This window comes from Doryrhamphus excisus, chromosome 1, assembly GCF_030265055.1.
Source record: "Doryrhamphus excisus isolate RoL2022-K1 chromosome 1, RoL_Dexc_1.0, whole genome shotgun sequence".
NCBI classification, from domain to species: Eukaryota; Metazoa; Chordata; class Actinopteri; order Syngnathiformes; family Syngnathidae; genus Doryrhamphus; species Doryrhamphus excisus.
In genome coordinates, this window is record NC_080466.1 from 26,860,292 (window position 1) to 26,875,503 (window position 15,212).

The 15,212-nt window shown below is 36.8% G+C and overlaps 1 protein-coding gene across 1 annotated transcript in view; it reads left to right on the plus strand.

Moving 5' to 3' along the window:
• LOC131136024 (regulator of G-protein signaling 6-like) overlaps positions 1-14,437 on the plus strand; it is a 64,679-nt gene extending 50,242 nt beyond the window's left edge. Inside the window, exons 7-19 of the mRNA XM_058082487.1 lie at positions 3,786-3,837; positions 5,702-5,766; positions 6,110-6,186; positions 7,248-7,329; positions 7,459-7,533; positions 8,488-8,589; positions 8,716-8,777; positions 8,926-9,036; positions 10,467-10,592; positions 10,683-10,869; positions 12,111-12,200; positions 12,357-12,410; positions 13,645-14,437. Of these exons, the coding sequence (XP_057938470.1) occupies positions 3,786-3,837; positions 5,702-5,766; positions 6,110-6,186; positions 7,248-7,329; positions 7,459-7,533; positions 8,488-8,589; positions 8,716-8,777; positions 8,926-9,036; positions 10,467-10,592; positions 10,683-10,869; positions 12,111-12,200; positions 12,357-12,410; positions 13,645-13,695 (1,134 nt within the window). The 3' untranslated portion in view covers positions 13,696-14,437. The remainder of the gene's footprint in view (positions 1-3,785; positions 3,838-5,701; positions 5,767-6,109; positions 6,187-7,247; positions 7,330-7,458; positions 7,534-8,487; positions 8,590-8,715; positions 8,778-8,925; positions 9,037-10,466; positions 10,593-10,682; positions 10,870-12,110; positions 12,201-12,356; positions 12,411-13,644) is intronic.
• The last annotated feature ends 775 nt before the right edge of the window (positions 14,438-15,212 follow it).

The following is a 15,212-nucleotide window of genomic DNA, read 5'->3' on the forward strand; positions in this document are numbered from 1 at the left end:
AGCTGGGATTAGAGTGAGCGCTACATGCCACGTTCAAGTACAATAGGCTTTGAAAGGTTCATGGCCGCCAACTTGGACATGTGCGTGCATGCGTATGATTGCTAACCGACAAAAATAAGCACAACCACTCCAAATAATAAGGTGGCGTAGTGTTAGTGTCGTATCATAACAGCTGACACGAACACATTGAAGCACAGGTGAGGTCAGCATTGGATTGGGGGTCGGGGGGGGGGGGGGGGGGGGGGGGGCTATCTGTGTTGAAACATGACACAATATGAATTTGGAATAGTTCAATTCGGAAGCGAAAGGGAGGGTTCTGGAGATGAATCTGGGGACTTTTATTACAAATGTAGATCTGAAATTAGAAGGGAATGTCACTGTAAAGCTAGTTGGGGGGGTTCCAGATACATCACCACACAAATGTGTCATCTGATGATCTTTTCAGTTTGCCATCTAGTTACATACTGGTAACCCAACACCCAACATACAGCCCCCCAACATTGAAAGCTTTAAGTCTCGTCTTAAAACACACGTTTATTCTCTGGCTTTTAACTCGGAGTTAGTCATATGATCCTGTGTCATTTAGTCTCTTTTATTTTAATTGGTTTTATTTTTTATATTTTTATTGCTTTGCTTCTTGTTTTTAATATTTGAATATCTATTTTACTATTTTATTTCTTATTTGAGTTTTTTATTTAAAGTATATACTTATTTATAGTTTTTATTTATTGTATTTTATTTTTACTTTTTATTTTACTAGTCTGTGCAGCACTTTGGAAACTCTGTTTATAAAATGTGCCATATAAATAAAGTGGATTGGACACCTCCAATCCACAAATATATAAAAAATATAAAATATATAATGAACAGTGGACACCCCACTAACACCGCTAACCTGATTTAATCATCTAAGTCAGGGGTGCTCATTAAGTCGATCGCGAGCTACCGGTCGATCGCGGAGGTGGTACTGGTCGATCGCTGGTTGATCGCGGCGTGACATTAAAAAAATATCATCCCAGCATCAATGCCGTCACTTGATTGATATACAGGGCAGCCATTCAGATGACAACTGAATGTTGCCCTTCGGGCGACCAATCAAATCAAACGACGTCTCTAAGTGCAGCAGAACTTACGATGTCAGCCTATCATCCATCCCCGTTACTTGATTGACATACAGGACAACCAGTCAGATGACAACTGAATTTTGACCTTTAGGTCACCGCTCATGCGTAAACAACAATGCAAAGTGCTAAGCTAGTCGGCGAATTGCGAGATTTTAAGCCCTCGCTAAAGTTTATGGTCACTAAAATGAGTGAAGGAGCTGGACCAAGTAAAAAGGCAAAAAACATATCACTTCCATACGGATATGGAATATTATACGGATATTATGATACGGATATTATCCATGACTGATAAACATTTGGAAGTGTGCGTGAGGCTGGCTATCAGCAGCTACTGTCCGGACTATGCATCCCTGGCTGGTTCAATTCAGTGCAAGTCATCAAAGTAAACTCAGGTAATTACAAAAAATGTTAATAGTTAATTATGTGTGTTTTGCAATATTGGCTCATTTGGTTATGTAAGGTACATCAACATACATTGTACGTACAAATAATCCTCAATACATTTGAAAATAAATAGATGTTTTGCATTTTTGTAGTGGGTAGATCATTTTGACTCGGTCATTTTAAAAGTAGCTCGCATGCTGAAAAAGTGTGAGCACCCCTGATCTAAGTCTTCCGTCCCGTATCGACGACAGAAGTATTTGGACAGAAATATTTGGTCACAGCACTCAACCTGACCTGACCTGACCTGACCTGACCTGACCTGACCTGACCTGACCTGACCTGACCTGACCTGAGCGAATCCCACCCGCATCTCGATATTGGTGATGAAATGCCCTGTCCACCATCTCCATCTCCCTCACTTCCCTGCTAGGATCCAGTGACCTTATTAAAAATGAATGGCGATCCGATCAAATATTCATCAAGCGAACAAGGAAAGCGGGTTTGGGTGAGAGTGGAGCTACTTGGTGGCTACCGAAAGCCTGCTACCGAAAGACATGTCAGAGTCGTGGAAGACAATAAGTAGACTCCCACCAGGGACAAAAGGAGGAATGTGTATATTTGGCATTCCTCCCATGATGTGCAAAAACGATGGCGTTATATTGTAGTCACGTGTTAATTATTGGAGTGTTTTATCTTGAGAATCCTAATTAAAAAGGAAACAATGTTCTCCAGCAGGAAAGGCAGGCGGCCCATGCAAAAGATTACAATGATCTTTGTGTCGTCTGACTTGTTGGAAAAGGCAGATTTCCACCGGAGCGCCAATCTAATTAAACCTGACGACAGTGAATGTTGCTGTTGCATGACCTTGGGTCTCGGGCTTCAAAGCGAGTAGGGAAAAAGGTTGCTTTTGGATCGTAAGGATAATAAGTCGTCTTTAGAAATTCATTCTACGGGCAAAATAACAAGTCTTCCCATGAGAGAAACACAAATATCAACGACGTGTTTTATTACGCAACAGCGCTAGCGCTACGTCCAAACATAAACACAGTAGGAAGAGCGGCTGCCAGCTTTAGATTTGTGCTATTGTGTATTCTGCTCCTTTTGTTTTATTCCGCTGCTGCAATGTTCCCTTGCGTTTGCAAAGCCTGAGGATGCGTCTCCTGCAGGGGATTTGGGGACAATTATTTGGAATATGTTTCGTTTAGACGGGCCAAATCCTTTTGGATTACACACAGATAGTACTACAAGGCTATCTTGGTGTCATCGCTTAGAAAGTTTGGAGGGCGCATGTTCTTGCAAATCGTTCTGACCTACGTTACTCTTCATTTAGAGTCAAATCCAGTACTCAGTATGATGCAGAAACAGATATGACGTTTTTGAAGATGAAGCTATTACAACAAAAAAGTAGGATAAATTGTAATGGTGTGATGTAGTCTCCACTGCTAAGCGTGGTCGGTATGATGTAACGGTTTAATTTCATTTGAACATGCATCAGATTACAATTGAGTGCATCCCATAATCAGTTCACAGTTCCACATGTACAAAAGGAGTAGGAAGAAGCAAAGCTTATTAAATCCTACCCCTCCATCTGGTACTTTTACAATCAGTAACTGTTACATTTGTTCACTTCCTGCTTTCCTAATATAATTTGGGGTTTTTGTTGTTTTTTAAATTTATTTTATTACATTTTTATTTTAATTTAATTAAAAATAATTTTATTAATTATTTATTAATTAATTATTTTAATATTTTTTTATTATTTTGATTTAATTTAATAATAAGAATTTAATTTTCTTTTGTCATGTACCAAAGTATATAAGTGTTTCAAATTTAGTGTTTCACTGATGTGGCCTGGTATGAAAATATACACAGTTACAGTACATCTGGGTGAAGGGTACATATATTTAATACAGAGGTGGGCAAACTACGGGCCGGGGGCCACATCCGGTTCTTTCTAACTTAACATACAACCTGGCATCATGGAATGAGTCAACGTTTTGATGGTTTAAGTAGCTGTTTTATCAATATTGTTATGTGGTCTGTTGTTTACAAAGTGCTCCTAAAAAAAGGGACACAAGCACATAATAATAAAATAAAATAATAATAATAAAAAATTAATTTTATTGAACTATATTTTATCATCACATGTAAATATTATCATTCATCAGCATTCACCGATTTTAACTGGACTGTTCAGGTTGTCTTAGTCGTTTACTGTATATATTACCATACTGTATAGTCATGAGTCAAGTGTTTTTGCTGTGTATTCTTCCACAGGCACCATATTTCTGGCCTTCTAATTGTTGGGAGCCTGAGAACACAGACTACGGTAAACACTATTTTATTATTCATAAGAATTATGATCCTTTTGGATTGCCTGCCCTCACTAAATTCAATTAAATGTCTTGGATCAGTGGTTCTCAACTGGTGCCTTGAGAACCAAAAGTGGGTCAGCACGCAGCCGTGAGGTGCACGCCATCTTTATAGGCGACTGTCATTGTGACATCGTGCCGTCCATCCAACACACAGTAGCCGATATCTGCTGGAGAAGAGCGCGCACCATCAAATGTGTCAGCGCTGCGGCACATGACGTGTTGAAAACAGTCCCTTAAAACATTCCCACAATTGGGGTCACCACTCGTCATGGAGTGGAGCTGGTGGGTCCCACAGCCAAACCAGTTGAGAACCACTGTCTTAGATGATGGGAATAATGTCTGGAATTTTTTTTTTTTTAGTCAGCAGGATTAATATTTCCCATCCGATTTGTCAGTGGCGTCATTAGGCCACATTTTAGGGGGCCTGGAGTTATGTTATTAAGCCCCGCTAAATAGTTTGATATTTTTAATTGATTTTTTTTTAATTTGGGGTGATTTTTTTACAACATTTTTTTTATATAATAGGGCATAAGTAGGCTAATAAGCAAGCCAATAAGCAGGCTAATAGTCGTAGTACTACTACTAATAATAGGCTAATTAAATTAAATTATTCATTCATTCATTTTCTACCGCTTTTTCCTCACAAGGGTCACGGGGGGTGCTGGAGCCTATCCCAGCTGTCTTCGGGCGAGAGGCGGGGTACACCCTGGACTGGTGGCCAGCCAATCACAGGGCACATATAGACAAACAACCATTCACACTCACATTCATACCTATGGACAATTTGGAGTCACCAATTAACCTAGCATGTTTTTGGAATGTGGGAGGAAACCGGAGTACCCGGAGAAAACCCACGCGTGCACGGGGAGAACATGCAAACTCCACACAGAGATGCCCGAGGGTGGAATTGAACCCTGGTCTCCTAGCTGTGAGGTCTGCGCACTAACCACTAGACCGCCGTGCCGCCTAAATTAAATTAAATTAAATTAAATTAAATTAAATTAAATTAAATTAAAAAAAATAATAAGAATTGATCACTGTCCACTAGACAGAATGGTTGCAGAGCTTGAGCAGCGGTTTTGCACTTGAGTATCTCTACTGAATCTGTTCTTGTTCCTTATTTGATTTTTTTTGGTTGTTGTTGAATGTCTACTACATTCATTCATATCCTGTGCATCTCCAGGGGGCTAAGCCCCCCCCCCCTTTTGCTCAGGACCTAGTGACGCCCCTGCGATTCATTATCACTAAGACCCAATAATGTGTTTAAAATAGCAACAAAAGAAGCCCAAAAAGCAACATGAGTGTACCCAGCATATTGTACATGCTTCTTAAAAGTAGTAAACTGACTGCATATTAAACAGACAGTGCATTTACTGCCTTGGTCTCGGCAGAGTACACACAGTTGATTGCAGAAACTGCAATCAAACCTGTCCTAGAAGAGTGACAAAGGTTTCCAAGCAGGTGATAGCAATAAATAACCTTGGTGGACTGTTGGGGGGGGCAACCATGGCCATATGTAATTGTATGTTATAAAAATACATGCATGGTTTGTCGTGGCAATCATTTAAAAATGTGACAAATGTTGTCAGAAGAGGAATGGAGCGCAGGTTGAGTGAACGCGGCGTATGCCAGACGACAAACAAAAAACATGACAAATAACTCCAGACTGTCAACAGGATTAGCCACAGCCGCCATTCCATTGCTGCCCTTCAGCCCGATGCACATGGCTGAAGCTGGGAGGGGTGGGGGGGCTCGCTGACTCTTCACACTTGACCCGATAATCCTAAAGCAACATGGATGGTCTGTCTGTCCTTCCAGCCATCTATCTGTGCAAGCGGACCATGCAGAATAAAACGAGGCTGGAGCTGGCGGATTATGAAGCGGTAGGTAGCGGATATCTCCTCTAACCTATTATTTATTGATTTGTTTGTCCAGCGTTGGTTACCTCTCAAAGGTCACACTGCCATGCCAGTGACCATGACAGATCTAAATTGCATCGGAGAGAAGACTGATACTTTGAAATGCTGACATTTTACATATGTACATATACATATGTATTAGCAGTGAAAACTGCTAAATTTGTACATTGCGTTGGTGCAAATAAAAGCAATCCTCATCAAATTATTCCAAAATAGTATAACAAATATTTTTTTACTTGTCCCTAATTTTAAAAATAGATAACAATAACAATAACAATTGTGTGCACTCCCATGCTTTATTTAACAGGAGAACCTCGCTAGGCTACAGAGAGCCTTTGCCAGGAAGTGGGAGTTCATCTACATGCAGGCTGAGGCCCAGGTCAAGTAAGTGGGTTTTGTTACTACGGCAACAAGTGCGACGACAATGTAGGCAGTGACGTAATTCAAGTCGATAATGCACAACTTCATAATGAAGGTACATGATATATTACCTGAGTACTTCATTTGTTAGTGTTCATAATGATGTGGCGTGCATGAGAAAGTGGAACTCTGTTTGACCATATGGTCATTTATGAACAAACATAGCATGGCAGCAGTAGAAGCAATAAATTAATTTCATAGTGAAAAATAAAATAATAGTCATCTTTTTGGTATTATTATTAATTATTATTATTAATAATTATAATAATAATAAATGGTTGTTTGTCTATATGTGCCCTGTGATTGGCTGGCAACCAGTCCAGGGTGTACCCCGCCTCTCGCCCGAAGACAGCTGGGATAGGCTCCAGCACCCCTTCCACCCTCATGAAGATAAGCAGTAGAAAATCAATGAATGAATAATAATAATAAACAATAAAGAAAAAATATATAAAATAATAATAATAATAATAATAATTTATTAAAAAATAAAAAACATATAAAAAAAATTTAAATTATATATAAAATAAATAATAATAATTATAACAATAATGTATTATTATATTTATTATATAAATTATATATGTATATATATAATGATGATGATAATAATACTTTATTATATATATATTATATATATAATAATAATATATATATAATTATTCTTAAAATAATTATAGTATATATAAACAATAATAATAATAACAATAATGTGTTATTATATAAATTATTATTATTATATGTAACTATAATTATATAATAATAATAATGATAATAATAATTTATTATTATATAAATTGTTATTATGTATTATACTATATTATTAAATATTATTATTAATAATAATTATAATACCAAAGTGACACACATGAAGTCGTCAATTTTAGCCGTTCCGACCATCAACCATCCTTCACTGACTTTGTAACCTCCACTTTCTCCCTCTGACCTTCTACTTGTCATTCATGGCCTCATCTAATGCTGATAGAAGGACAGCTTCGGGTTCTCACGCTGACTGATCTCCTTTACAGGATTGACAGGAAAAAAGATAAAACGGAGAGGAAGATACTTGACAGCCAGGAGAGAGCCTTCTGGGACGTCCACAGACCCGTGGTAAGCCTCCGTGTGGACATGTGGGATTGGTCCCGCTGCCCACCTTATCTCACACCTCCTTCTTTGAGTCTTCCAGCGTATCTCTCCATCACGCGCTCTCTCTGCATCACGTGTTTGTGCCTTCCGCAGCCCGGATGCGTCAACACCACAGAGATGGACATCAGGAAATGCCGACGCATGAAGAACCCTCACCGAGTTAAGAAGGTAATGGAGGATGAAACTTCTCAAACACCTCAAAGCTTGTGGGATTCACATGATGAACATTTCTTATCATCTGTGATGTCATTTCAGTTGGCTTCAAGGGCAGCATTGACTTACATTTACAAAATGGAGGCAGAGGAACATTATACATTTATATTTTTACTCTTATTTATTTTTTGGTTTGTAAATATTATATATTAATAAATAAATTATTTAGAATTTTTATATTATATTTGTATTTTATATATTATATATACTATATGTTTTATAATAAATGTATATGTAAAAATATAATGTTATGTAATATTTATTTTTATTTATATTTTAATTATATTCTTTTAATTAATTATAATAATACATTTTCAATGATTATTAATTATCAAGGTTATTTTTGCTTTTGCATCCTCAAAAGCAGAAAAGTTATTTTTTGTGGAAATCTGACTCAACAGCTCTGATAATTGGGCACATTTTTGCCTTCTACCAACTTTAATTATTTTCATTTTTCAATGGATGCTGAGGAAAATTATACATGGACATTTATATTTTTAATCTTATTTTATTGGTTTTTAAATATTATATATTAATAAATAAATATTTAGTATATTATATATTATATTTATATATTATATTTTTATATTAAATGTATATGTAAAAATGTAATGCAATTATGGAATATTTAATTTCATTCATATTCAATTATACTCTTTTAATTATTAATAATAATACATTTTCAATGATTATTAATTATCAAGGTTATTTTCGCTTTTGCGTCCTCAAAAGCAGAAAAATTTTTTTTTTTGGAAATCTGACTCAACAGCTCTAATAATTGAGCACATTTTGCCTTCCACCAATTTTTATTATTTTCATTTTTTCATCAACATTTATTATTTTTTCCTCCATGATGCTTGCACCGCTCCATGTAGAAATATAAGTAACGTGTCTTTTTCATGTCGCCAGTCAGTGTATGGTCTGGCCGAGGAGGGCACACAGTCCCGCAGCCCCATCCACACCCCGTCCCACCACTCCAGGAAGGGCACCAAGGAGGATGTGGAGAAAGAGGTACGCTTTTACTGTTTTATACATTAATATAAAAAAAATTAAAAGATTTAAATTAAAAGATTAATATCTTTATGTTTTTTCTTCATGTTCTTTAAGCACACATTTTCTATTTTCTTCCACCTGCAGATCTTATTCCTGAATGCCCAGCTAGATCGCCACTGTATGAAGATGTCCAAAGTTGCTGAAAGGTAAAAATACATTTTCGGGGTTGACTACACGGAAATACTTGAAGTTGACGTTACAGCCTGTTCTGAATATGTCACCAATTATCAATTATTGCATTGATTAAGCATCGATTAATTATCAACGCTCCTTTTCCCGTGTGATGTATGTCAGTCTGATAAGCTACACCGAGCAGTACATGGAGTACGACCCCTTTGTGACGCCACAGGAGCCATCCAACCCTTGGACCAGCGATGACCCCTCCTTCTGGGACCTGGAGGCCAGGTACACACAAACACAGTAGCGGGTCATTCATCCGTTCATCCACTTTTTGTCCACTTGGACTCTATTGGATTCATTAGAAACCACATTTTGCCACAATGTGTTGTCCCAAAAAATTGTCCCAAAAATAGCTTCTGTTTCCGACGCTATGTGATTATTTTTGAAAAGACATCCAATACTTCTCTACAAAATAAAATAAAATAAAATAAAATAAAGCATAAGGCTAAAAATAAGCAATTACCTAAAAATGTCATCCAATACTTCTCTACAAGAGAGGAGAAATATGATCTCAGGGAAGAAGTACATTTGAAACACTTCTATGCTAGGACTACGTTAAAAAGCCATAGCATTTCAGTATGTGGAATCAAACTATGGAATGGATTGAGTAAGGAAATCAAACAATGCACAACGATGAGCCAATTCAAGAAACAATACAAGCAGTTGATGTTTGCTAAATACAAGGATGAAGAGTCTTGAACCAGTCATGATGTGCTATATATATCACTATATTGACACTTACTATGGTACCCATTATGGCATTGGGTGCTCATATCACCTCCTACTTTGGTACATGACAAAATTCAAAAATAAAAAAAAACAATTTTTTTAAATTAAATTATTATTATTGATTTTTATCTTATTTTTTTAATATTAAAATTATTATAATAAGAGTAATAATTCATAAATAAATAATTAATAAAATTATTATTAATTAAATTAAAATAAAAATGTAATAAAATCAATTGAAAAAAAAACCCAAAAAACAAATTATAATAGGAAAGCAGGAAGTGAACAAATGTAACAGTTAGTGATTGTAAAAGTACCAGATGGAGAGGTAGGATTTAATAAGCTTTGCTTCTTCCTACTCCTTTTGGACATGTGGAACTGTGAACTGATTATGGGATGCATTCAATTGTAATCTGATGCATGTTCAAATGAAATTAAACCATTACCATTACCGTTACATTTTTCCAGACCGATTTTAGAGCCGCAGATATGCGCAGCACGTCTAAACGTGTTTCTCAAGGACTGCCTCTGCAGCGTACGCACACGAGGCACGCATACCAAACAAATACATCTTCATTTTCTCGCCACGGTGCCGACATGAAGGCATATATTCTTAAAATAAATATTACAGCCGTCAATGAGTGCCAGTGGTACACAATGAAGGAGGTCACTGCGGTGGATTTAACAGCTCCATAAAACTCAGTGCTGGATATTTACTGGTAATTACTCTGAGTAATGGGCCCTTTTCTCAAGCACTAAAAGAAATTCAGAGGTCACTCAGCTTCATCAATGGAAATCAAATCAGCCAACGCCACTTCTAGTTTGTGCTGCACACAATAAAAGGACAATGTGAAAGTATTGATGCACTTGGAACGGGTGGAGAGATGATGGAAATCAGGTTAACTCCGTTATGCGTTCCTCCATAGCAAGGAGCCTGGTCAGCAGAGGGTGAAGAAGTGGGGATTCTCGCTGGAGGAAGCCCTGAAGGACCCAGCGGGACGTGACCTGTTCCTTAAATTCCTGGAGTCTGAGTTTAGCTCGGAAAACTTGCGGTGAGTTTGGAATTGTAGGTTTAGTTTAGGATCAGGGTGACGGTTAAAGGACAAATCTGGAATAGTTTCTGTTCATTGTTGGCCGTGCAGGTTCTGGTTGGCCGTGCAGGACTTGAAGAGGATTCCGCAGCAGGAAGTAGCACAGAGAGCGCAGGAAATCTGGGCTGAGTTTTTGGCGGAGGGAGCTCCGAGTTCGATTAATCTGGACTCTCACAGCTACGAGCGGACCAGCCAGAATCTGAAGGATCCTGGACGATACAGCTATGAGGATGCACAGGTGGGAAAGACGCAATTGGATAGGAGTCCTTTTCCTCATGTAGTTTATGACAATAATTATAAGTAATATTAACATAAAAAATAATAAAGAGACTTTTTCAAAAGTCTAAATATTATGAATACAAAAAAGACAAGTTTGCGGAAAATGTGGTGGTCTGAGAATAAATAACGTCAGGTCATAAATACAGGAAAAGTATTTTACAATAATAAAGCCAAAATATTCGCATAGAGTTGAAATGTTACAGATTTTTTTTTTCAAGTCACAATTTTATGAGAAATAAAAGAAAATAAAGTTGTGATTTTAAGAAAATTTGGCATGGAAAAAGTATAATTATAAAGTCAAAATATTAGCATAGAGTTGAAATGTTACAGAAAAAAAAATTTAAGTCCAAATTTTATGAGAAATAAAAGAAAATAAAGTTGTCATTTTCTGAAAATTTCGCAGGGGAAAAAGTATAGTAATAAAGTCAAAATATTAGCATAGAGGTGAAATGTTACAGAAAAAAAATATTTAAGTCCAAATTTTATGAGAAATAAAAGAAAATAAAGTTGTCATTTTCTGAAAATTTGGCAGGGGAAAAAGTATCATAATAAAGTCAAAATATTAGCATAGAGTTGAAATGTTACAGGAAAAAAATATATTTTTTAAGTCCAAATTTTATGAGAAATAAAAGAAAATAAAGTTGTCATTTTAAGAAAATTTGGCAGGGAAAAAAGTATAATAATAAAGTCAAAATATTAGCATAGAGGTGAAATGTTACAGAAAAAAAAATTAAGTCCAAATTTTATGAGAAATAAAATAAAGTTGTCATTTTCTGAAAATTTGGCAGGGGAAAAAGTATAATAATAAAGTCAAAATATTAGCATAGAGTTGAAATGTTGTTGAAAAAAATATTATTTTTTTCAAGTCCAAATTTTATGAGAAATGAAAGAAACTAATGATGTCATTTTCTGAAAATCTGGCAGGAGAAAAAGAGAATGACTTTATTCCCATTTTGATGGTAATATTTATGATGATTATTTATTATGATGGTAAAAAATCACTAACACCATTTTTCATCTATACATCACAAAACTGACTTTTTCTTGAACTACCATGAATATAACGTCTTTGAATATCTACATGTGATGAATTTTCCATGTAAAAATAGATGTAGTACACCACACTGCGTTGGTCTACCTTCATGTATTTGTACTTCATCCTATTTCCTGTCAACTGTACCTCTCCTGGTTCCTGTCCAGGATCACATCTACAAGCTGATGAAGAGCGACAGTTACACGCGTTTCCTGCGCTCTAACGTCTACCAGGACCTGCTGATGGCCAGAAAGAAAGTACGTTGTTGCTTCTTCATTGCAGTGAGTGGACGAAACTGTCAATACTAGAAGGGTGACTCTTGTGGCTCTCCTGTGTGCAATGCGCTACTACGCCTGAGATGGTTACTGTGTGCGTACCATTCCTGATATTCATCACCGACTCTCCTTCTGCAGCTGGAAACGGAACAGGGCCGACGCACATCGCTGGAGAAGTTCACCCGCAGTGTGGTGAGTGTCAATCAGACAATCAGGTTCAGACTGAGGTTTACTTGTGTTGGATCTTATTAGATCCTTTCTCTGGGGCGTATTTGTTGAAGATATGCTAATGGTAATGGTTTAATTTCCTTTCAACATGCATCAGATTACAATTGAATACATCCCATAATCAGTTCCCAGTTCCACATGTCCAAAAGGAGTAGGAAGAAGCAAAGCTTATTAAATCCTACCCCTCCATCTGGTACTTTTACAATCAGTAACTGTTACATTTGTTCACATCCTGCTTTCCTAATATAATTTAAGTTATTTTTTATTTATTTTTAAAACTTTATTTTATTATAATTTTATTATATTACATTATATTAAATATATTATATTAAATTAAATATTAAATTTATTTATTTTATTTTATTTTATAATTTTTTTGTCACGTACTGAAGTATGATGTGATATGAGCATCCAATGACATAATGGGTACCATAGTAAGTGTCAATATAGTGATATATATAGCACATCATGACTGGTTCAAGACTCTTCATCCTTGTATTTAGCAAACATCAACTGCTTGTATTGTTTCTTGAATTGGCTCATCGTTGTGCATTGTTTGATTTCCTTACTCAATCCATTCCATAGTTTGATTCCACATACTGAAATGCTATGGCTAGCATAACGTAGTCCTAGCATAGAAGTGTTTCAAATGTACTTCTTCCCTGAGATCATATTTCTCCTCTCTTGTAGAGAAGTATTGGATGACATTTTTAGCTAAATGGTTATTTTTAGCCTTATGCATTATTTTATTTTATTTTATTTTAGTTTAGTTTAGTTTAGTTTATTAATTAGCCTATTATTATTGCTATCATCATTATTATTCTTCTGATTATTACTAGGCTAGTATTAGCCTGCTTATTGGCTTTTTTATTAGCCTGCTTTTGCCTTAATATATAATATTTGTCAGAGATTTATTTTGTAAAAAAAGAAAAAAATCATATTTTATTTTATTTTACTTTATTTTATTTTATTTTAGCTGTTTGAAGATGACCTATATCAGCAAGTTGAAGTATTTGTGATTATAGAAACAAGGAGTTGGTATGTTCTCTGTAGGCGGCATTATGATATGATATAAGATATACTGTGATTATCTGTGCTTTTTGCAGATTTCCAAGGAATACCTTAAGCCTCCAGTGTCCACAATCTGGAATCATCAATCGTGAACTTTGTGTAATTATGATATTGTCTTTCATCCCAGGGCAAATCCCTGACCGGCAAACGTCTGACGGGCCTCATGCAGTCGTCCTGACGAGGTCTGGACTCCGAGCCGGATAGATCGTCACCCGTAAGACCTGGTAAAGGAGCGCGGTGTGTGTGTGTGTGCGGGAGGGGTGTTTGTTCGGGAGGCGCATGAGCGCACCCGACTTCCGGACTGGACCGCCACCACCGGGCTTGAAGCTTCTCCCCCCGATGAGTTAAAGAAGGCCGACAGCATGCAATAAATCATCCGAGCTGACACCAGGACAGCGCCACCTCCGAGTGCAGGGTACCGGGAAAAAAAAGAATAAATAAGACATGGTACACTTGCAAAGGTACCAAGCTCGGAATCAACTCATGTTTATACGGTAGCTAGCTGCTAAAGCTATCCATTTACTTTAAGTCATGTAACCTAAAAAGGAATGCCTTGACTGGAAACCAGATTAAAGCTGTAGTTAGATGTGTTATGGATGTCTGCGTACGTACATCACCATGGCGACGGGAAAGGGATGCTGTGATTGACAGGCAACTCTTCATGGCTCGCTCTGAACCAATCAGGTGGAACATTGCACAAATGATGAGGTGAAGTTACTGTTGGATTAATCCTTGTCTGTTGATCATTTTCAAAATAACAAAAAATAGATAATACTTGAAATGATAATTTATGTTCCGGTGTATTGAAATCTTCCAAACATTCCACGACTTCATGCAGCCTCAGCTTTGATTCTAGTGGGCGGCTCTCCAAGTATATACAGTAGGAGGAGGATGATAATAAAAGAGGAATGCACAAGAAAGACATGGCTCATTATTCTTATTTATTATATTTGTTTTGAACATATCTCATGTGAAGCTGGGACCGGTGGACGTATAACCAAGTTAAATAACCAATACGGATCCTTTTTAGACACTTATGATACACCTACTTATAGTACGGTTAGGTTTAAGACGCTGTCTCTATAGCAGGGGTCTCAAACTTGCGGCCCGCGGGCCAAATGCGGCCCACGAGACGCTAGTTTGAGGCCCCCACCTCGATACCAAAGTTTAATGTTGAAATGACAGCTTAAAGCTGTGTGCACACCGGACACAATTAACATGATTTTGCCCCGCCCATACTATTACCCTACCCTGTTACCCCGCCCTGTTTTGCTTTGGATTAGCAATGAAGCTAAAGGCTTATGACGCTGGGTACAAATAAATGCAGGAAATTATTTGGAATAAAAACGGAAATACACGTCAACATAAATAAATAATAAAAATAAAAAATTAAGATATTTGAGAACAGTGGAATGTTTTATCAGATATTTTGGTGTGGAAAACCGGAACCAAAGTACTGAAAAAGTGTAGGGTATAGCAGAAACAAAAGCATTGAAGCTAGTTTTTTTTATTGATTTTTTTTCCAGTTTTTAATAAATGCGTTTTGGTTTTTTTTTTTGAAAACCTGACGCGGCCCGGCTTCACCCAGAACCTAGCTCCGGTGGCCCCCAGGTAAATTGAGTTTGAGACCCCTGCTCTATAGAGTCCTCCAGGTGAAAGCGATGACTTCTGATGAAATACCACCCTCTTGTGGAA